Source organism: Agelaius phoeniceus, chromosome 3 (assembly GCF_051311805.1).
Source record: "Agelaius phoeniceus isolate bAgePho1 chromosome 3, bAgePho1.hap1, whole genome shotgun sequence".
Lineage (NCBI taxonomy): Eukaryota > Metazoa > Chordata > Aves > Passeriformes > Icteridae > Agelaius > Agelaius phoeniceus.
The window spans coordinates 58893546-58917369 of NC_135267.1; the positions used below are offsets into that span (position 1 = coordinate 58893546).

At 39.3% G+C, this 23824-nt stretch overlaps 1 protein-coding gene and 1 non-coding gene across 9 annotated transcripts; both read right to left on the reverse strand.

Moving 5' to 3' along the window:
* Nucleotides 1-63: 63 nt before the first annotated feature.
* TRNAG-GCC (transfer RNA glycine (anticodon GCC)) lies at nt 64-134 on the reverse strand. Its single transcript has one exon. It is a non-coding gene; the product is annotated as a tRNA-Gly (tRNA).
* A 1905-nt stretch (nt 135-2039) lies between these two features.
* Nucleotides 2040-23762, reverse strand: LATS1 (large tumor suppressor kinase 1). 8 transcript variants are annotated; one of them, XM_077175363.1, is made up of 8 exons: nt 23528-23762; nt 19133-19638; nt 16992-17127; nt 13631-15156; nt 8396-8978; nt 7493-7675; nt 7149-7255; nt 2040-6192 (listed from the first exon to the last, which is right to left on the reverse strand). In XM_077175363.1, the coding sequence occupies exons 2-8, from the start codon at nt 19481-19483 to the stop codon at nt 5680-5682; spliced, it is 3399 nt and encodes a 1132-aa protein (XP_077031478.1). In that variant the 5' UTR covers nt 19484-19638; nt 23528-23762; the 3' UTR covers nt 2040-5679. The 8 variants fall into 8 exon arrangements, with proteins under 8 accessions (XP_077031478.1, XP_077031477.1, XP_077031476.1 ...); XM_077175362.1 differs by having other exon boundaries at nt 13631-15159; XM_077175361.1 differs by having other exon boundaries at nt 16977-17127.
* Between the last annotated feature and the right edge of the window lie 62 nt (nt 23763-23824).

Sequence of the window (23824 nt, forward strand, 5' to 3'; positions counted from 1 at the left end):
TTTAAATGTTAACAGCGGGGAAAAAAAAAAAAAAAATTTAAAAAGCGGCGAGAAAAGAGCAACTGCATTGGCCGGGAATCGAACCCGGGCCTCCCGCGTGGCAGGCGAGAATTCTACCACTGAACCACCAATGCTTCTATAGCAACAACTTTTTGCCTCCATAACTCGAAGGTGACAAACGCAAATTTCTTTGTCCCATTACACTCGCTTGGGATTCCGTCCTGATGATCGAGAGAGTTCCTTTGGCTATTTCTTTTCCATAACTCACAAATGTGAGTTTTGCCGAGTGAATAGCAAGCACCCACTTTTATCTATGTGTTCTTTGCTTGTGACTTGTATGCACCTCTTCAAGCTTTCATAGATGGTGCCGTTCTGGGGAAGAAAACGCGTCTGAGTGTGCTGAGGAAAACCTGCTGCCGAGCGGAGTCATACCAGGAAACTGCCCTTAAGTGTCCCTGATGCAGCAGTACCTCATCACCTGTCTAAATAGACTCAGCTGCTTAGCAACAAATAGGATCTAAAGGTTGGGCACAAGGCAGGAGGTTTATGATAGTCCTTCAGGTGAACTCCAAACCCCCACAGCAGTATATCATCCTTTAATTAAGTGTATCACATCCATTCTTACTCGTCTTGTTATTCTATTTCTACCCATTCTTAAACTGGCAGTTTTAGTCTATCCCTTTAACAAATGTCTATGTTTAAAACAACCATTCCTACATTGCTTCAGCTGTAAAGACACAGAAAGCTGCTGAATTTCTAAAATTTTAAATGTATCACATCACTTGATTGATGATAGCTGGAGAAATTTCTTTTCTCCCCTTTTAAGGTGGGCTAATGAATAAAGAATGGTGCTGTACTTCCACAACCTCCTCCCCAAGCGTGGAAGGATTAGGATATAACTCAGTCTCTCCAATAACACATTAGTTTCTGCTTTAGCATTTTGAGATGCGCATGGATTTTCACAAAGACAAATACAGATGAAAGCTGTGATACATTGCCCTCTTAAGGAACAGCTTCACAGTACATAATGTATGAATAATAAATAATAAAAATATTAATAATAATAGTAATTAATAAGATTTACTTATTTTGATGAAAGAGGTAGCAGAGGACAAGGAAAGAACACCAACAAGTTGAACTCTTGAACATCAACATGTATCCTTTTGAGAACAGGTACAAACAGGAGGTGACATCCAAGTACAATAGCATTCCTGCTCTTACACTTGTGCCATTTTATTGTTAAACAGAAGAGCTGCTGCAGCATGAACGGGACTTGTAGAGGAGGGATGTGAAGGAGGAGAGAAAAATAAATGCAATTGGGCAATAATTTTTATATTTCATGTCTGAATAGCCAAAATAACAATGTGATTTTCACTTCTTATAAAGATCCAGTGTGGGGTTTATTATTCCATCAAGTGTTACACTACAGACACCAATTCTGAGAAAACAGGAACAATTTCAATAACTCAGGAATGTCAACGACTACCAGTAGCTGATAATTCAGTCAGGCTGCTCATGAGAGCTGGAATTCCTTCTCTTATTCTAAAATAACTTTTAAGAAGGTGTCAGTGCAACCACCCACTCACATCCCATCTCCAGGTCAAACACGCATGCTGTGTGTGCAGTCAGCAGGGACAAGGAATTCTCCACTGCTCAACTGCTGGGCACTGACAAACTGGAAACCTGGCACTGCTGGATGAAGTGGATGCATGCTCCAGTGTACCTACTGGAAAAGTCAGCAAAGATGTACATTCCTTTCATATGAACATCAGGAGCCTTGGAGATCATGGTCCAAGCCAGCATCCCATATGCCCCTAAGACCCAAAAGTGCCAATGGGCATTCAGAGATCATATGGCACACATGTAGCTGGATTGCAGGAATGCAGAGACCTGGCAAAAGGGGATGCCCAGGTCATGGTTGAGACAAGTAAAGAATACTCAAAAAAATGGTGAATAACTTACTATGGCCATGAGATAATGTGAAATTGTTACGTTTACCAGCTAGGTACAGAATAAATGAATGATCCGCTTAAGAAGAATTGTGGGATGGTCTATGTATTTAATAGGAGAATCCAAAGGAACTGACAGCCTTATAATACAAAAAGGACATTATATACACATATACACACAGAGTATGTCTATATATATCTATAGATATATATATATAAATCAGTAAACTTGAATAGTGCCTTATCATGACCATCTTAAGGCATTCAAAACATTTTACTATGACATTGACCCAATTCATTATCTTTTTTGCTTTGGCTGAAATAAAGCAAACACATTTAAAGGTCTGATCTGAAACACCCACAACATCTGAAACAAAAGCCTAATAGTATCTTCAGTGACAGCAGCATAACCTAAGAACCCACCCACTGCACTGCCTATCAGCTGAATAATATTAAAAGGAGTCTAAATAAATCATTCCCACTCACAGCTTTTGCAACAGCGGAAGATACATCAGTCTCAAAGAGACTTTCTAGCCATAAATTCTATAGATTCTATTAAAAATTGAGGATAGAAAAGATACAGCAAGAGGGCCTGCCCAAGGATAGAATGCCACTGAATATCAAATAGTATTTACAGTACAAGTTCTAGGATTATAGAACATTTTATAAATACAATTAATATGTATACAAGGGCACATAAAAGAGAAACTTGTTTTCATGCTTTACAAAGTAAAGGTAACCTGAACTAAAACTTACTGCAGAATTCCACAGCTGCTGGCTAGGAGCCTCTCTTCTCTACTGCCTGTACAAACCAATCCCCATTGTAGGTCACCAGTGAAACACCCATGTTTTAAGCAGCAACTATGAAGAATCTCAACAGACTCTGAATCTACGTATGAAACATCAAGTTTCAAAACATGGGTAAGGCAGAGTGTGCTGGAGAGTTGTGACAACATTCGTGTGTAACTAACTTTCTCAGAGGAGAACATGGACTGTAATGAACTGCACTTTTTGCAAGGAAATACATAATACTGCAGCATATAGGTGGTGAAATTCAAACAAGGAACATTACAACTTCTACCACGATATTAGAAAATGCCAGAAGCATCTACCAAATTCTAAAGTTGTGAGCACTTCCCATATTTGTTTAAAAAAGGCAAAAGAGTATTTAAGATTTCAGTACTTGCACATGTCCTTAAAAGAATCAATGATTTCCTTTAATAAAAGCAATTGGTTTTTCTTTTTAGACCAATGGTGCCTTTACAGGACACTTATTTATTGTTTTTTAGAATTATTTTTAAATTGCCTAGGATCAGTAATAGTATTAAACAGGAATACACCATAGTATAGTGCAGGCAGAGGAGAGATATACTCAGATGAAAAAGCAATTTTAAGAGTCAATTTAATGAATTGACATTATTTTCTCTGCACACTTCAAAAATGGTGACGCAGGCTTGATTAAATTACCTTTAACCAGCAATATATTATACTTTGCTCCAAGACAAGTAGACCAGTTTTACTGGGATACTTACTATGAAGGAGGATAATCTTTAAAGTTTATTTACATGAAAAGCCATCTTTTTTACATAATATATAAAATGGAGTAGTTATGCACTGCAGCCATTTTACAATAATTAAGCTAAATGAAATTAATCTTAAAAGCTACTCTATTTCAACAGCTGTGAGAAAGGCAGAGCAGGAATTGTTTTATTAAGCTGCAAACTCATTTTCATTATAGTAAGCAACTAACTAACTACTTGTTTGAGAAAACAACTTCTCATAACCGTCTTCTAACCATTATAAACACTTCAGAGCAGAGGGGTGAACTTCCACAAACATTTTCTTCTGTGCCAAAGTACGTTTAAGAAGCTTCCTCACTGCCAACCTGCTGCAGTTCCCTCAGTTATGTCAATAAAAATCATTTTTGGACCACACCAGAAGCTGGATCGCTCAAATGACAACCCACTCACAAGAAAGGAAACTCCAAATGACAACCAACAAGCACTTTCTTCAGAGATCAGTATTTAGGACAGCACTAGAGACAGTTGCACTGGCACAAACAGAGACGCTGAACTGGAGCACGGAAAGACAACAAATGGCCATATGCAAACAAACCAGCCTGGTGAGAAAAGTAAACTGGTAACTGATGTTGGCTGCAAGAACAGCTATGAACACCAGTTTCATGATGTTTAGATAGTTGCAATGCCAGTGCAATGGCACAAATAATAATTTAGGAAAGCAGTAATGCTTACATGCATGTTATTAGATTATCCATTGGAATTAAATTCCAATGAAGAAGAAATGTTTCAAAAGGCATTAAGTTTACTAAAAATAGTGCATTCTTTTTTTTACCACTGCATTTATTTTAGGAAAAAGAAGGATAGTGGCAAAACCGTAATTCTTTCTGCCTTTCAATACTTAACTCCTGGTCTTGTCTCAGTGAAGCTGCTCAGAGTGATGCTCCCATCCTGCTCTACAGAACCTCAACAGGCTCAGTACCCTCCATGAGACCCTAGGAGATACCTGAGCATCTACTGCTGGAAATTATGGAAACTAATGCAGAAGGCAGCAGGCACAGCAGTCAGCTCCTAATTCTGTTCTGATCCAGGCTGTGAAAGACAGAGCATTGAAACTGTACTGCCAGCTCAGACAGACCTGTGCACAGCCCTTCTCCTCAGTGCCTGTGTAACCAGGAGCAAACTGTTCCAGCCAAGGCAAATGGTCTCCACAAGAAGTCTCAAAAGTCATAATTTAGAATATTTTCCCATTACTAACTCAAATTTATCATAAAGATACTACTCTAAAATTTATTTTTCAAACTAAAATTCCAACTAAAGCAGCACTGTACACATTTTACAGTTTGGCTGTAGTCAGAAAATTGAACTAGATTTCAGAAAGTGTTGTTTCTAAGGCTTCTTTTCCTCTTACATCTATAGGAGAACTGATGACAAGAGACAATCAAGTTCTTTCTCAGGGAGCAGTCCTGCTTTGAGAGTACCAGTCACATGCTACAGTGTTACTAATATCAAATCCAATTACTATTTAATAAAATACTAGTTCTAATGTTTTATCATCTTACAATCATATTGTAGCCAAGACTGACACTTTCTTGTTTCAAAGCTGAAAACAAGGCCACTCCCACAGCAGCTGGAAACATTTCACCAGATAGGTGGATTTTTTTCCAACACTGTGAATAATAAGGCTAAATACAGTGAGAAGTGAGGGTACAGCAGCCTTTTTTTTCTCTTCAGAAATGTATCAGAGAACATTATTAGTGTAAAGTAGGTTTTATATTTGGTCAATGCATGGAAAAACTGTGATTAAAAATTCTGAAGCACAGATTTGTTCTCTAAAATTATTCACTATATGTATAAATAGATACCAGGCATCTTAGGGAAAATAAAATCACTATTTCCTATTTTGAGTACTTAGAGTACAGAGGACCAATAAGAATATTCAAGTGATTTTTGTTTTAACCTAACATCAAATCTCTTCTAAATTAAACAATTAACATCACTGGAATAAATTAATTCTCAAGAAGCATTTCCCTGTATTCTAGGGGAAACAAAATGTACAGAGAGGGAAAGTGAAGAAATAATTTTTTTAGCATTTAAAAGAAGAGTGCACATATTTACCCTAGCAATCTTCTTTCAGTTCTCTTAAAGGAAGAGACTTTTCAAAATCTAAAGCTGCAGAATTGATTATTTCATTTTTGACCTTTATTGCTCTACTAAACATAAACTAGATCACGACTCTGAACTCCTCTACTTGCCTGTTCATCATCATCATCATCTGACTGCTGTTCTGAGTTTTGGGAACTACTATACTCATACTCAATGGGCTTTGGATTGTTGTATGGGTAGCCATTGTCATCAAAAAACCTTCGGAAGGTGAACTCATAAAAAGCGTGTTCAGGATGTTTTCCGTTTTTGTACCACCCATTGAGGGTATCATTTCTGTTCCCCTCCTTATCATCATCACTCCACAATTTATCTGGATCAACCGGATCAAAGTTTGATGTGTCTGTAGGGTGAGCAATTTTGGGAATGTAGAAAGCAGACTGTCGCCGTAGATCGCTGGAAAAATCAATTGTTTTGAAAAATGGATGAGCTTTTATTTCATCTGCACCGTTTTTGCCCAAACGATCTTCTGGCCCTCGGCAGAGTTTAATAATGAGGTCGGAGGCCTCGGGAGTCAATTTAGCCTGAGGTGGAATATGAAGTGCAGTTTGCCAGTTGATAACCTTAAAAGCAAAAAGATGTGTTATTTATTTATAATTAAAAAAAAAAAGGAAAAATACATTAAAACAACAAAACAAAACAAAAGACCACAAAGAAATAATTCAGTATGTCTAAGGTTTTTCACAGTAGAGGGGAAAACATGAAGCTGCTCTTTCAGAAAGACAAGGAATATTTTGTCTGGAAATCTGGCAAAATGCAGGCAAAGTTTATTCACATTCCAAATCTAAACTAGAGTCTGGCATGGAAGACACAGCTATAAACCAACAAAGATACCATAAAATCCAGCACCTGGGACCTGAGATTAGGCACATGGCTTACAATCCTAAAAAGATGAGGCAGATGAGTTTTGAGTTATTTGATGTACTGTAAAGCCTAAGAGATTTCAAGTTAAAAAAAAAAAATCAACACTGCCTACATTTGAGCCACCTGAATGCAATTTTGCAAAAAATGACATCAGCAGAAGACTGCCTTGATGCTTTCTCTGAAACAGTAGGGGCTCAGGAAGGAAAGAATCATAGGCTCTGAGCTGTCAGTAGCCCTAAGCAGGCAATCATCTGCTGCTCCTCCACCCTCCCATGCTAAGCACCTGCAGGTACATCACCAAAGGAAATCCTCTGCCGGCAAACAAGCATGGAAGAGGTGAGAAAAGAACACATAAATACTGGAAGAGGGAAGGGGAACAACAACTAGAACAGATACAAACAGTGAAAGGCTGAGATGAGATGTAATTTTTAGTTGGCATGTTTACTGTATGACCAGATAAGTTACAAATGTGATTCTAGAAGTTTCTTTATAAATCAAGTACACTTCCACAATAACAAAGTTTAAAATCTTCAGTTTATAACATGCTTGGAGAGGCAGTGCCTTCAAACATCACCTTTCTTTTCACTACAAATTAGTATGACTATGTAAGTTTCAAGCCTTTTTCAGACTGTTAATACCAGGTTTTTAAAGTTACCTTCATTTGTGTTTCCAGTGGTGTCTGTGCCAGGAACGGAGGCTGCCCCACTAGCATCTCAAAGAGAATTACTCCAACACTCCACCAGTCACACAACTGTGTGTAACCTGAAATAAAGTTCAAATAAGGTAGTCAAGCCTTTGTATAGTTTTAATCTCAAATTTCTAAGAACAAAAAAGTTCACAAGAGAATTCAATACTTAAGGTTTCCATATTAACAAATATTTATTTTTTTGTTAAAGTATCACACCCTGGGGAGAAGGGGGAGTGTGGGAGAAGTGAAGCAGGACGCCTGAGTACCAGTCACTTTGCAGTGAGGCTGCAGTACAACAGCACGTTCATTACCTGTCCGTAACAGCACTTCAGGTGCAATGTAGTTGGGAGTGCCCACCAGGGAGTGGGCCAGGCAGCGTTGGTGCTGCCGCGCAGCCCTGCGCTCCAGCGGCTTCAGCCGATCCCCACACCTGCAGTTGGCCGGGTCACCCCACTCACTGCTGAAATCCATACTGTCCTGACGGGCGTGATCACCTGCCAGGGAGTGACAAGGATGCCAAAACTGAGCATGGCTACTTTAGTTCTTACCTAAGATGAAATTTGCTTTATCCATTAACATTCTGTGTTACAAGACAGAATCAGTTACAATTTCAATACTGAACCTGAGAGTTAAAACAGAAATCAACATCAAGATGTTGATTTTTGTTTAGGATATAAAATACCAACATCTGAGGGCACAATTTTTTTAAGCAAATTTTTGACATAACTATAAGAAAATACCAATCTCAATACTTTTCAGATTTTTCTTAGCATCACCACATTGAGTGTATAAGGGGTATATTGTTTTAACGTTTGTGTAAACATAAACCTCTAACATTTAAATCACCAAAAAAAAAAATCAGATTTTAAATCTTTATCTTCTCACCAGAGACTGTGTAACAGTCTGGGCTAAGATACATAACATTTTGAGAAAAACTAATCAGAAGTAATTTAAACCTTGTTTTTGAAGGTATGTTTTTATTTTTGGAAACTAAAAAAAAGTTATCACATAATCTGTATTTTACCACTCTCAAAACTGTGACTTCTCTTTCACTCCACCTTTTCCTTTAGCTGTTGTTTCAAATTATCAAATAGGATTTTGAAAAGCCTACTTAAACCTTCTCATAAAAGAAACAGCACAGTCATCTTTCTACTCATTTATAATTTATCATTTATAATTTAATTCCTTGTAAAGAATACTTGTATCTCTCTTACCGCTCTGGTAGTACTTTGAGTCATGGGTCCACCGAAAACCAGTACAGAGCCCGAAGTCAGTCAGTTTGATATGACCATCACGGTCTATCAAGATATTGTCAGGTTTAATATCTCTGTGGATGAAGCCCATTTTATGAACACTCTCAACTGCACACGTCAGTTCTGCTGTGTAGAACCGTGCCAGATTTTCTGGGAAGACACCCATTCTAATTAGGAGACTCATCATATCACCTCCTGGAATGTAGTCCATTACAAAGTACAAATTGTCCTTATCTTGGAATGAATAGTACAGGCGAACTACCCATTCGTTATCAGCTTCTGCAAGGATATCCCGCTCAGCTTTAACATGAGCAACTTGATTTCTAAGCAAGACATCTTTTTTCCTCAGAGTCTTTGTTGCATATAGAGCATTAGTATCCACCTTTCTTGCCAGGCAAACTTCTCCAAACGCACCAACTCCCAGGGTTTTAATTTTTACAAACATTGACTTGTCCATTTTAGCTCTTCTTAGCCGAATGTAATTTGACTCTTTCTGGCACAACATTTTCCTCATTTGATCCCGGGCTTCTGGTGACAATCCAACCTGTGCAGCAAACAGAGTTAAATCTGAAGAGTGAACAGTACTCTTAACTCTTGGTGATCTTCTCATAATTAATTACAAGGCTTAGGCAAAGCAAACCAAATACTTATACACAGCACAAGAAATAATACTTAAAGGGATTTGGTTTTGTTTTAATTTACACATTAGGATTCTATGAAAACACATAGGAGTGATAAAAAACTGAAATGTGATTATTTTCAACAGTAAAATGCAGGTTCTAGAGAAGGGACTACTACATTCTTAAGAATGGTAATTTACAAATTACTGATAAAAACCACTGCAAATAATATTATCTGAATAACAGTGTGCATCAGCTGCCTCCCTGATTATCTTTACAGGGTTAAAGAAAGCCAAGACATGTCTGGGAGCTGTAAGTTGCTGAGGGCTAAGGAGCTGCCATGGGAAAGGCAGACTAACTGGAGCAGAAGTCACTGAACTTCCTGACCATGCTCTAGAATTTCAGCTGCAGGAGGGAGTATGCACTCCCTCTCACACTCTCTCTGTCACTTCCGCGTGCAGCTACCCAAAACAGATCCTACTGGCACTGCTTCCTACTGCTTGCCCACACCTCTGCCACACGCCTTGACCAATTGATGTTCCCTCTTATCACACAACACACCCCTTTCTAGCAGGGCTTCACTCACACTCTCACCCCTGCTCTCCACTCTGCCTAGGAACCAGCTGAGCAAAGCACCTCCTGGAGTGGCTCACTCCTCCCAACAGGATCTTTTCTTGGCTCCTATCTGCGTACATATCCCTATCTTCACTGAACATCCCTGGTGTTCCAGCCAATGCCACCAACATTCTGACAGCTGAAACACTCACAGACCACACACAACTCATCACCTACAGTGTGGAAACCCTTATCTACAAGAACCACATTGATCACTCTCATTGTACTCCAACCTGCGTGCCCTCCCAGTATATTTTTGCTGTTTTCCACTCCCTTCAAAGTCCCATTAATTTTGGTGCCATTCTTCTTGGCAAATTTCAGGGCCTGGAATCAGAATAATCCTTCTTTGTTTCAATGAGAATAGAACCTGTCTTCAATTTTTTTATATTTTTTCTCTGTGACACTATTGCCACGTAGCCTGACGTTCATTCCTTCTTTTGTTTTCTGACAGCATTCTCACATTACTATATGCTACCTTTCTCACAGCATCCCAATTATTTTATCTCCTACTTGGCTTGAAATCACCATCCCACACCAATGATTTCCAAGTTCAACATATAGCATACTTCCTTATTTTTTCATGGACATGTTGATCATAAACTCAAACATGGCCACACTGAACCCCTGCAAACATTTCAACTGTACTCAAGCACTAGTCTAAAAGCTTTTCTTACTGTAACATCTTAGCGATTCTTGATACCAAATCTTGCTGTTTCCATCTCTTTAAAGCTTCAAATATGTGAGATACTGTCTGCATAGCTGTATTCAGAACCATCAATAGGACTAAGTAACTAGTCTAGGCCTGCACAGACTGTATGTTAATAGACGACTTTGGCCTTGCCTGACTTCCAACATAACTTGAAACAAAATATAATAGATGCGACTGACAAAAAAGGCAAAAAAATTCAATTAGATATCATTCAGTATCTTAAAAATGTTTTCACAAGTTACTATATGCCACCTATTAAAGAAAATACTGTTAGAAAACATAAAACTTCTTACAGGCATCATAGCAAAAAAGGATCCAAAGGAGATGCAATTAGGAAAATGCATACAATATGCTCGTCTACCCAAATGAATTTCACAAGTTATACAAATTTGGTAGGATTGAAATGGGGAAGGCTGTCTCAAATTTAAGACAAAATTTTTTGTAGACATCAGATAGGCAGTAGTTAGGACTGGTTAGCTGCAGTTTTATGACTGGTGTGGGTAATGGGTTCAACTACATGTTTTGAATCAAAAAATTGTCTTATTGCAGGAACATCTGCGTACTGTCTTCCAAGACAGAAACATCTGAAGTTTTCCACGAAAGAACAGGCTTAAGGCACACTTCAACACAGAAGGAAGGATTTTTTTAAGACTTACAAACATCAAGAAGACAGCTGAAGACCTGAGCCTGGTAAAGTTCAGACAATGGTGGGTCACCTTCTTAAGGCCCATCTGAATCCTAAAGCTCATCTCAGTACAGACCCACTTGACACAAACTGAACCCCACCCATCACTGACAAAGCTGGCAAAGAATAAAACCTGGATGCCAACAACCCCCTAGGAGTGAGACTCTATACAATGATTAATCACTGCAAGACATACAAAGAGTCTCCAAAATCCTGGTTTTGGAAAGCTTTGGTTTCTTCTACCTGCTCTCTAGCTCTCGCATCTGAACCGTTTTATAGTAAAAAAAAGTAGCCCAAGTACTGCAATTTGTCATCTCTTCCCTCAACCCACCTTCATTTTTCCCTGTCATCCACTAAAACAAATGTTAATTACAAACTTTCTCTCTGAATTGCTGTATTTTCCCTAGAACACTCCTCAGCTTCAGCATTTACCAAAAATTAACAAACTGTCAGCTGCACAAACCTTTCTGCACGTGTACCTCCAATTATTTCAAGATGCCAGACACCAAAACTTTCCTGACTGGCTCTCTATCATCACACAGTTTGCTCTCATTCTGCTTCCTTCTCATCTTGCTGTGCCTTAAAGGATGACTTAGGCTTCTGTTTGCAGGAAAGACACCTATTGTAACTCTTGGCCAAACTCACACATCTAAATTAAACACTTTTGAGACCACTAAACTCCTAGGAGACCTGACACCATAGAAATATGTCAGGTATGCTAGAAATACAGCATCTGGTATTTTCACAGGTGCATTCTGAGGTATTTTTCTTTCAAAATTCAAAGGGCAGAAAAGAAGGGATTCAATACTTGCTTAATCTTCTTAAAACTTTCTGAAAATAAATAATTTCCCGTTCTCCTTCTCAAGAAGGCCCAAAACACACTTTATTCTTGTGGCATTCCTCTCCTGTATGCTTATGAAAAAGGAGAGGTCTGCAGCAGCACAATAACCCATGTTCCAACCTCCGCCCTGTAAATAAGCATCCCAGCTTTAAATCCAGCATAAACTATTAAAACTCTAGCATTAATATTATAAATATTATAAAATACTCCTACTAAGGTGCTTTAAAAGCACAAGAAAAATATCAAGAAAAGTTATATCAGTGCTTTTATATAAGTAATACTTATTCTGAGATACTACAAAACACAACACAGTAAGAAGGGAAAGTGAAGTTTGCAAATCAACATTAATTATAATCTTACATTTAAGTACTCAAAAATAGCCAAAATAAATTCATGCTTAATTTTGATGCAGGGTTGCATGCAAAGCCCTCTAAAAAGGGATCATGCTATTCTTAAGAAACACTGTTGCTTCAGAATCTTACTTGTCTACACAGGGATGGAGGCTACAGAGTTCAGGAAAGCTTCCCACACCTTAACAGTTTAAATCAGCTGTTAGTGAAGTGAAAAAGGAAAGAGAGAAGACTAAGAATAAAGATCTAGTAAGAATTCCAGGATGAAATCTTGCTAACATTTACATATTCGTGATCAAACAAACACAAAAGACTACAGCTTACAGTAAGAATTTTCAAAGAATAAGAAAAAAAAAGATTTAAAAAACAGCATGTCAAGAAAGTGGTATAAGCCAAATACATACTCTCATAGAATAAATAAAAAAGAACATCATACTTATGTGAAACTTTCAACTACAACTGTTAAGAAATATATTTGTGTGACTCATCTCAATTTCATCTTTCTGCAAATCTTAGTTTCACTACTTCTCACTGTTTTCTCTTTTGAAATGACATATGTTTGTCAGCTCAAGTTTTTACCCTTTTGATTTGGTTTAACAGAACACTGAAACACTAGAAATAGACCACTGACTCCATGCAGGCAGAAAAAAGTTGATTTCACATGTATTTGTTTTATAATTACGCCCTTCAATTGCTCTTGAAGAGCATAATTATAAAACAGACACATGTGAAAAACAGATACATTTACAGTGCAGATTACAAAATCATTAGACAAAAGATACAATCTCTTTCATTCTACAAAAGCCCCAACTAACCTTTGAATGTTTTCTTTTTTTTTTTTTGAACTTTAAAAAACTATCCCTACTGGTAACAAATTTCAGAATGTAAATAATGTTACTGTTTGCAAGTCTATATAAAAGCTCTAGCCAGCCTGCAACTTGTCCTCAGTTTGCTTGTACCTTCAGTACTTAGTTTAAAAAAACAAAAATATTTTTTAAAATCATTAAAATATTGCCTATAACTCAAAAATCAGGATTAAGTAGAACCCATAACAAAAAGCTATGAGCCATGTAGCTACATCTCAGTTCATGTAACAACTGTTTTGCTTCTGCCACCCTACTGTACGTAGGCCATACAAATTACCTTTAGATATCCAAAACAACTTACTTAAAAATCAATTTCTAAGAAAATTAAATACATAAACAAGACATGGAAGAAACTTGCCACATCTCAAACACAAAGATTAAAAACAGATTTCAATACCACAGCTCTAAATCTTCTACTTATCTCTATCTATTTAATTCTACAATTAAGACATTTCTTATAAAAGTAATAGAAGAGTTTAGTCATAGATTTAGAAAGAAGAAGGAGTTTACCCGCATCATTTCATTCTCTAGCTGTTTTTTCCGGTGCAAACGTTGCTGGTGTGACTTGAGTATATTCTCCACATGCTGCTCCATGAAGAATTTAAAGGCTTGAGGGGAATAACTCTGAATGCGAGACTCTCTTCTTTCTTCATCTTTCTTGTTTTTTCTAACAGGAACAGGTGAGGTTGTAATTTGCTTCTTTTCTTTATCTGTTGAATCAACACATTCGTAATTCTTTTCATTCTCATCCTCCCTGGATAAAGGAGGTGGCTCCTCCTTGTTGAGCTTGGGTCCTGCCTCATATAGATTGACAGAAGGGTTCTGATGTAACAAGTGTTTGGGGTAAGGTGGTGGGGGACCCTGGTAATTTGGAGCCTCCGCCACAGGAAGCATAACTGCCATATTGGTGGAGGGGCTGTCGGAGAAGGGAATGGTCTGAACGGTTTGCACGGGCTGCGGCATCCAGGAAGGGTGAGTGGGTGCCAGGGCAGTCTGTAGCTCTGGTTTCAACACTCGCATGCTTTTCACTGGCTGCTGAATGGGAGCAGGCGTTATGGCTGTCACTGTGGTGGCCGAAGGCTGGGAGCTGCCCGAGTGACTCTGCCTGCTGCCGTGATGGTTGTTGAAGGAGTTGGAGCGCACGGGAATACTGGGCTGCCACGCAGGCATGTCGTGCCCATTGCCCGGCGACGACTGCGGCTGCACGGGGGAAGGCTGTGACCAGGATGCAGGTATTCCAGCCACATTGGTGTTGTAAAGTTCCAGGTTGTGACTGTTCCTGTTTGGCACCATTATTGCCTGAGGAATATTCCCATTGGTGTACGCTGAAGGAGGAGCAGATCCTCCTGCCTGCATCTGTAGTGCTGTGGGACTCTGCCTGTTGGTTGGATTCATTGGATATGGGGGTGGCTGGCGACTCACCGAATTTCCAGACACCACATTCTGGTGAACTACGAATTCTGCCTGACAATTGCCATTTTGCATTCCAGCTCTTCCTGAGGGAAAACTAAATTTGCTGTTGGCAGAACTCTGCATGATTATTGGCTGCCTGCCAATGGGGACAGCACTCATGCCTCTCTGCCCCTGTGCGGATGAATTCATAGGAGGAGGATTCATAGGTGGAGGTGGATAACCATCCTGCCATGCTCCTGGTGGCACTGGAGAAATACGGGAGATCACATACTCCATGTTTCCAGAGTACCGCTTCGTTTGAGAATTTGGCTCCCAGGAAGGAGGTGGAGGAGTAGTTCCCCTTGGAGGGGGTGTCTGCCCCCGAGGAGGTGGAGGGGGAGGTGTGACACTCCTTATCTGCGGCAGAGGTGGGGGATTCACTCTTTGTCCATTGGCAGGATGAGCCTGAGCAAATGCTGCAATGCCAGATCCAGATAACGGCCTTCCTACATCAGGCTGCGAGCTGGGACTTTCCGAGCGATAAACCACACCCTCTGCCAGGGAAGGGCCGTGCCGCTGAGGAACGAGGGACTCCTTAGAACCCTTCCAGCTCTGCTTGCGGTTCACTGACTGCTGCACAGCCCCTGCTTCCACAAGAAGAAAACACAGCATTTACATTATTAGAAATTATTCCTATTGACTGCTTTGAATATTTTGTTCTTCTGTGTTAATTACCACAGAAACAGGACTTGAATTCTCTGACACAATATAATCCACCATACTTCATACGAAAACTTTTTCTAGTAATATACAGCACTGCATGCTAATATGCTCAGTGTACATATAAGAAAGAGGGAAAAAAAACCCCACATTGAAACTATAAACCTATAATACCAGAAAGTGATTTTTCAGAAATCACTTTTCTGAAAATGTATTTCACTTCAGTAAAAATGTAACATTTAATTGAAAAAAATGGTAACATGCAAAATTATTAGTCACACAATGTATTTTTAAACATGTGTACAAGAAACTCTCAGAATGTTCAGCACAAATGCAATAAGAAGTAATAGCATGGAAAAATATGTTATATTGCTATCCTTTCCAATTAACATTTGCAAAACACTTAGTGTTCTTAAATTAAATTTAACTGAATGCTGTAAAATCAAGGCTTGCACCCTTATATGCACACAGATCATTCAGACTTGTTATATTCCCATAAGACAGAATCTGACTAAGTACTTTAATTTTAAAAGTTGGATCTTTTTGAGTAAAAGCATTGTAGATAGATGCAAAAATTAAAACTGTATGAATGCAAAATTTACAGAGCAAAACCCTGCTATATATTTACTTTGCAGATGCTATTTTGCATCACATAAACAAAATATACAAGGAACTGATGGTGCAGGCCGTCTTACTGTGGTTTTTATAATGTTAACACTAAAATATGTGTAAACACATGCAGTACTTTAATTGCTGAAAATCACCCTGTCCTCACTTAAAGAACATGTTAATTACTATATTTTTGCAGGTAACAATGAAAACTATGTCTAAATGGTGGAATTTACCTATGAACTTCATACAAGCACCAACTAATCCTGCTTAACAGACTAAAGGAAAATGACGCTGTTCTTTGCAACTCCTGACTAATTTTTCCTCCTATCTATATTGTTGATTTAAAATCTAACTGCAGTGCTAGCAGCTCAGCACCCAACTTTAGTCTAATAAAAGTTCAGTATTTCTGCTGCATCTTTAAGTTGCTCTTTTTTTAGGTGTATGCTACTAAAAACGCATCAAGTAATCTGAAAAATGTGCTAGCATCTGTTCAGAAAGCAATAATAGCAAGTGGCAAAATTCTGAGTCTGCTAGTAAAGATACAGTCCCTCCTCTAACATCTCTAAGAACATGGAGCCTGCCTTAAAAACTATAGAAACAAAAGCTGGAACCAAGCAGGAAATTAAGCAGAGAGGCATCCTGAAACACAAATACCATAGTTATATGATATATAAATACACACACAGACAAATACATACGCAAAAATACACATACAGAATGCGTATGTGTGTAAAGAATGCAGGAGTGTGTAAAGAATATAGTAAAGAAGAATTCAATGCTCATGCACTAATTTCTAAGTGGTGCCTGACACAAAACAAAACACAGGCACCACATCAGAAGGTAACAGAAATTACCAAAATGCGATCTGAATACCATTCCTTGTATAAAATGTTTATGCACAGTAATAAAACCATGCAGTTATAAAACCATGCTTAAGAAACTCAAGTCAAACAGACCTATCTCTCAGAAGGATTACATCAGATATGTAAAATGCTGTTTTTAAAGGCAAAAAAACCTGTATCTCAGCATTTCTGTTCTACTGTGGGCACATGAAGGCAAAATTTACTCCAATCCATGTTTCACCTATAAGAATACACTCAGTGAGTAACTGAGTCACCATGGATACACCTACCTGGTGGTTTCATACCTGCGTTTACAGGTCTTGCTGCTGCTGCAACCATCTGTTCCCGACGAGGATCCTGGTAGCTCATTTTACTTATAAATTCAATAGCAGCCTCTATACTACGGTTGTTAGTTTGTCTAAGAGCTTGTATAACCATATCCTAAAGAGAAAATTATACACAAAAAATTATTTACAAGAAATACCAAAAATCATGGTTATTTAGCCAAATATCCTCCGCTAATTGCACCTAAGTAATTTTACAAAGTATCGATTTCTTTCAATTGTTTTAGAACTACTTTTAAAATGTCTTTTCTAGAAGAGATCACCTGAAATAGTAGTGCAATCTGGATATTCAGAAGAAAAGTTAACCAGTTGAAGCACTGCAGTCTGATGTAAATCATGTCATCTTGATAGAACAGTGTGGTCATACAACCCTTAAAAAAGGACTTTATAATAAAAAAGCCTATACAGTAAAGTTGTTGCAATCTTTATGGACCAGCTGACATTACAAAAAGCACACATAACATTTTCAGGTCAACAATTTGGTCACCTATGTGATATGAAGTAGTCAATGTCTTAATGTCATATAAGGATTTAACTTGAACCATAGTAAGCAAAAGCGATTTTCTGTAAGATATTTAGGATAAAAAACCCCAAATGCAATGACTAGCAACCTACCCTGATTATTATATATATATATATATATCTGTATACACACACCTGACACTTACTGATATCTATCTGTTCCACTTCACCCCTTAATGCTACCTACTACTGAGAGGTGGGGGGAAATAACAAGAATGTTTGTTAATATTTCATTTGGAAAAAAAAAAATTCAATACATTTTGAAACTTCTCAACCAAGACAAATGCTTCCCTACCTCAGCTGTATCTGTTCCTAGGGACATATGTGGATCAGTGCCATATGGGCTATTGTGGCAATACAACTGTAGGTTAACACATGGCAGAAAGGGCTTATGCTGGCACTGTGCCTGAAAAAAGCCCCATATAATCACAAGTGTCATGGGAATTTGCAGTTGTATCCAAGAACAAAGGGTAGAAGCAAAAGGCTTCAAGATACAAAGGATCTGACAAAAATACCAACTTAAAGATACCTTTCTAATTTATTGTGCAGCCACATACCACAACCTTCAGTCTGCAAAACCAGCTGCAGGTTCAAATCTGTAAAAATGGAGCTGAGAACCAATCGACTTTGAAAAAACAAACGCACACCCCTCCTTGCCCCAAAATCGCACACAACAACAGCAACAAAACTTCCTCAACCTCAGCAATGAATCACAGAGCTGGAGCAAATGATTACAAAAATAATTTATCGTTATAAAATCCTTCCATTCTTCCTGACACACAGTCTGGACTGTGAAAGGAACATGAAAAGCCACTATCAGCACTTGACACTGGGATGCAGCTGAAGAAAAGCCAGTTGGTAGTTTTGGAGAAGCTCACTTGTGTCAGAGGTAGATCTCTGTAAATATCAAAGCATCACAGACAGCAGAACTCATGAGCTGGTCACTATTGCAAGCAGTGCACGCCTGAAAAGTTAATCCCTGTTGTGGTACTGTGCCTTTTTCCTCTGGCAAGATGAGTGGTTTGCTAGCTCTTTTTAAACATGCTTTTGTACCCAGGTTTACAAAGAAGGCATGAAAACAAGTGTGATTTATGTGATGTGCAGGTCCCAGTAAAAACACAGGAGATGTAAGTGTATTCATTTTTCCTTCCTGGAAACCACATTTCAGATTATTTTCCAAAATATTTGGTATTGCCATTCAATTTAGAATGGCCGTATTTTATCAACCTATTTTAATTTAGCACAATCCAAAATTACTTTGAGTATCAGAGGCAAAATCCATGTTCTAGAGAGTCCAGTCCTCTCTGCCTAAAACTATATAAATAATTAAAACAACCTACCACATAAGAACAATCTGGACAAGATGCTTAAAAATACAAAGCCAAGCCTCTCTAAATCCTTCTAGTCCTCTTTTACATCCCCCACTATTACCAGTTTCATGTCCCAATCAGAAACCTACCAAATTTTGAAGCTTTTTGCTTATCATGCTGTTCAAACATTCCCTGACCAACACCCCCTCCAACATGCACTTATAGTTTATAGCTAGCAGAACACCAAATCCTTAAAATAAAACACTTCACCTCATCAAAGCCAGCAGCTTGCAAATCTTGCAGCATCTGTCGATTAACTTCTGATGTTCCTTTGACAGCTGAGGTTGCTTCATTTGCAAAAGGCAGAAGTGAGTTTCTTATCTCCTGCAAAACCTTATGATATGTTACAAATTTAGGGGGATTTCGGCCTTGTCTAGGATCTTCAGGTAACATTTTGCCCATGCTGTGATCAGCTTTAGCAGCATCTGAGGGTTTAGGCAAATTCCTGAGGCTCTCTCGTATTTCCTGTAGCATCTGCTGGCTGCTGCCAGTATAATTACTGGCAGGAAAAGTTTTAGGCCTCATTTGTCTGTAACCTTCTGGCTTCTCACTTCTCTTCATGAAAACATGTATATATGCAACCTCCACCAAGGACTCGCACACACCAGAATTCAAGGAAGACTGGCTGATGTCAGAACTTGTGAAAGCAGGGGCTCTTCGCTGTGAAACCTTGGTTCCTGAAGTGCTCGAGTTTGTCAGAACCCAAAACTGCTATTCTGTTAACAAAACAAAACAAATCACATTTAACAGAGCAGTAAAAAAATTCACAATGTAGCACTGGAGCAGTGAAACATTCACATGCAGCACTGCCTTCACAGATGCTAAAAGCATGCTAAGCGAATTCTTCAGGCAGTCTTTACTCAAACTAATTTACAAACCATGTTGGGTTTTTAACTGTCTGTTAACAACTAATGTTTTAGGTGCCTCAAGTCTAAACAGTCCTAAATTGCAAAGGATGTGGTCATAGTAAAGAGCTCTGTGTGGTGGACAAAGCTTGCAAGAGCAGATATGAACCACTGGTGTGTGCCAGCACCGCTTCTTTGCCTCCCCCCTCTCCTGTGTCCATTTGTCACCTGTGTTCTCCCCATCAACACCTTTGTAGCTAGAAGAGCCAACTCTACTACCCAGTCAGCCAGGATATGGATCAAATAACCTTGCTGTTCAATGATTCTGACATCCAGCTCCAGCAAAAGATGGGAGTGAGAAGTACACCAGTAAGAGCATGTAATTACAGTGATTTTATTCGTTCTCTAGCAGTCACATTTGTTAAAACTACACATTTGCCTGGCTTATCACATGCAACTTTATGACTTCTTGTATCATCTGCTACTTGCACCTGTTTAAGGGTTCAGATTCTGAGGCTTTCACAGTCTCTTAGCTAAAGTCTCTTTGAGCCAGTCTTCATCAATAGTTAAGTAATTTTAAAATTTATTTTACATAAGGGAAAATGAGAGCAGGAAGAGAAACAAAGAAAATTTTAATCTTTTTTTTTTTTTTTTACTGTAAAATTGTTTAACAACTCAAGCATCAAATTCGCTGAGAGCATAGCTATGACATTTGGTAAGGGAAACAGAATTTTCTGCCAAAAGCCAAATAAAAAACGTTTGCATTTTGAAGGCGCTGACTCATCAGGGAAAGAGCCCCGTGTCTGCAGAGAACTCAAATCTCTGTGTTCAGGCTGGGCACTAATTGTTACTGCAACTGCATGGCAAAGGATAAAGCAACCACAGTGAAACACTGAAGAAACTGCAGAGCATTTGCCTCTTCAGAGTATCATGAAATTAAACTTTGTCAGTCTCTACTGCTTCACAGAGGAAGATCAGGAACTAAGACAGTGCTAGGTAAACTAAATGTTTCTGCTCTGTCTTTTCTTCAAAGGCAACAAAAATGCTGAAGCCCAACTCACACAGCTCCTTTACTACTGTGTTGCTAAGCGTTTCTCATTGTAGATATAAATTAAATAAATTAAACAAGAATCCAAATTTTACACAGTCTACCAAAAAGTCACTCTTTCTTCATTCAGGTTTCATTTCTACAATACTTGCACTGTCACAAACCAATTAGTGATTCAGCAATTGAGGAAGAATATGACAAGTTAATAGGAAAATGAACTCCCGGGAACATATGCAAATTATATGAATTAAATACTCGTGCTACTCATATATGAATAAAACCTGAAAGCTGGGAAGTAATACATAAATGAGGACTGCAAAAGAAACACTTAAGGGATATCCACTTAATCCCATTCTCCTTGGAGAACCATTTTAAAAATAACAGAATTCCTCTTAAGAAACTTGCTAAATCTTAAGGGGTATAACTGCATTCACAATCCTTCTTTGCACTGTGATAGCTTTGAAACCTTAAATGAGTGTAGTTGGGTAATTATATGTTCAATACAGTCTGATAGCATATAGTTCTTCAGTGCTCACTGAATAAGGAAGCGATCATCAGACATGAGTGAATTTTAATAATTAACAGTGAAATTTTGCCCAAAGTATTAAGAAATCCAGAAATCAGCAGAAAGTACAGCATGAGAGCAATTAAAATGTAATTTAATTTTGGCCACTTTCAAAATAATTTTCCAAACATGCGGTATTTAAGACCACATTGAAAATACTTTTTCCAAAGAAAATGAAGTAAGAACTTGACAAAATACCCCAACTTATGTTTTTAACAAATTCCAAAGGCCTGGAATTCAGGACAAAATGGGTTTTGCACCTACATATTTTACAAATTTCATCTGGTATGGCAGTATTCACTTCATGGTTACACCAGCTCGGGTAGCTGGGATAGGTAAATCTAACACCCCCTAAGAGAAATCAAGGTTAAATTAACAGAAGACTAAAATCATAAATCAGCAGCAGTCTTGGAAAATAAAGCTGCACTCTAAATTTTTAGAAGCAGTTTAGGTTTAGGAGTGTAAACCACCCAGTCCACTTATCTCCCACCACTTACCACAGACAGCTTAACTGTTTGTAAGGCCACACAGCATAAACCAAGCTAAGGAACTTACCCAAATAAATAACTTTTTTTTGGTGTTTTTTTTTGGTGGGCTGTTCCTTTTGGCAGCACTGATGGGTACCAGCATGTACATGTTAAACTAAGTCTAATTCTTAGAAAACAAATTAAATTAGTCCTCCAGAAAACAGGAATTACTACAGCTCACCTTGCTTTATATATGAATCTCAAAATTCACAAGTCACTTCTGCTTATAGACACTGGCACACATTTTAAAGGAAGAGAGTGTTGACTGCTGAGTAAGAAACAGATCTCAACTTTGTACTTCTAACTACCAAACACCAACTGTATCCATGGGAACTGATGTCTATTCCCTCCTGTAGTTTTGTGTCCTTAAATAATCTGTTTGTTAATGCAGCTGTTTTTGCTGATTAAATTCTCTTCCCTAAAGGAGTTGAAGAAAATAATGTTTCACCTCTTTTCAAAATATAGGAATACAGTATTTGCTTTTACAGGTCAAACTGTAAGGGAAAAAAAAGCCCACCTTGGTTTCTTTTACATTATAATCACAAAAGATTGGACTTATATAAATAAGAGCTTGAATGAAAGCTCAGAAGTGTTCAAGGCCAGGCCTGATGAGGCTTGGAACAACCTGGTCTAGTGGCAGGGAGCTGGAACTGGATTATCTCTAAGGTCCCTGCCAAGCCAAACCAGTCTGTGATGCTCTGAATGGCAACATGCAACTGTCAATGACTCCCATGATTTTCTGAGGAAAAAAATACACAGCTTTTAAATCTAACTTTAAAATTCCTTAAAAAATACTTTCAATGCCCATATTTCCAACTGAGTAGTGAACATCACATATTGATGTATCTAGGTACCCTCCCTCATGTACCTATTCTAACAGCTTATTTTATACATGATCACAATGCTTCACTGCCAGAGATAAAGAAACTAACAGAGACTTCACAAGTCATAAAATTAAGTTTGTAGGGACTTGGTTCAGACCAACTAAAGGGGGCTCTTCTTTCAGGTAACAAGTCATTGACCTGCAACAGCAATTTCCCAAAGGATGCATTTCCAATGCTAAAAGTTTTCATAGAATGAGGAGAAAACTGGTCCCTGAAATCAGCACATAAGCACAACGACATACGGTCAGAGAAGCCAGAGCTGGAAAGAAACAGAGGCCAGCTGAACACGAGGAACACTGTGCATTCGCTCGGTTGGCTTCCATTCTTACGCTCTGCTATCTCCTTTAGCAGGATACAGCTCCTCTCCGTACGCATACACGTATTCCCGGGAGCAGCAGGAGTCATTTCAGGCGCACCTCGGAGCGATCTTCACGGCTAACAACTGCAGGGCAGCCAAAGCCCCGCTGCGCTGCTCGGGCCAGCACGGACTGTGCAGGACAGCAGCACCCGGCCTCCCGGGACACGCAGGCCAGGAGGGTTTCACGGCCGGGCGGAGTATCCCAAACGGGCCCCGATGGGACACCTGCTCTTCTGTCGCCTCGCCGGCCCCAGGCCGTGACCTGAGGTGGCTCCTGCCACGGCTGAGTCCCGCAGCGGGCCCAGGACGCCGGGCCGAGCCGAAGCGGCCCCGTTACCGCCTCGACCCCCCTCCGGCCCCGCGCACGGCGGACTCTACCTGAGGCGAGAAGGCGGCGGCGGCAGCGCCCCGGGCGCTCGGAGCTCGGCCCCGCCCGCGCGGCGCCGACCGGCCGCGGCCCTTCCCTTCCTTCCGCCCTTCCTCCGCCCCTCGACGATGCCGGCAGCACCCGCTCGGTCCCTCCACCAGCGTCCGCCGCCGCCTCGGGCCGCTCAGTTCGGCGCCGCCATTTTGTCAGTGTCCCCGCCGCGGAGCCGCCCGGATATGGGCAGATCCCGGCCTGCCTCGCGCGGCTCCTGCCGCTCCCGGATGGAGCAGCGGCGGCTCCCGCCCGCC

What these genes read in the sequence shown, in the direction of transcription:
- LATS1 (XM_054628967.2), bottom strand. Translation starts at nt 19,483, where the DNA reads ATGAAGAGAAGTGAGAAGCCAGAAGGTTACAGACAAATGAGGCCTAAA. An exon ending in TAGAGAATGAAATGATGCGG is followed by an intron (nt 8,979 to 13,630) that starts GTAAACTCCTTC and finishes TTTGCTGCACAG; the next exon opens with GTTGGATTGTCACCAGAAGC. An exon ending in CACTGGAAACACAAATGAAG is followed by an intron (nt 6,193 to 7,148) that starts GTAACTTTAAAA and finishes TTTGCTTTTAAG; the next exon opens with GTTATCAACTGGCAAACTGC.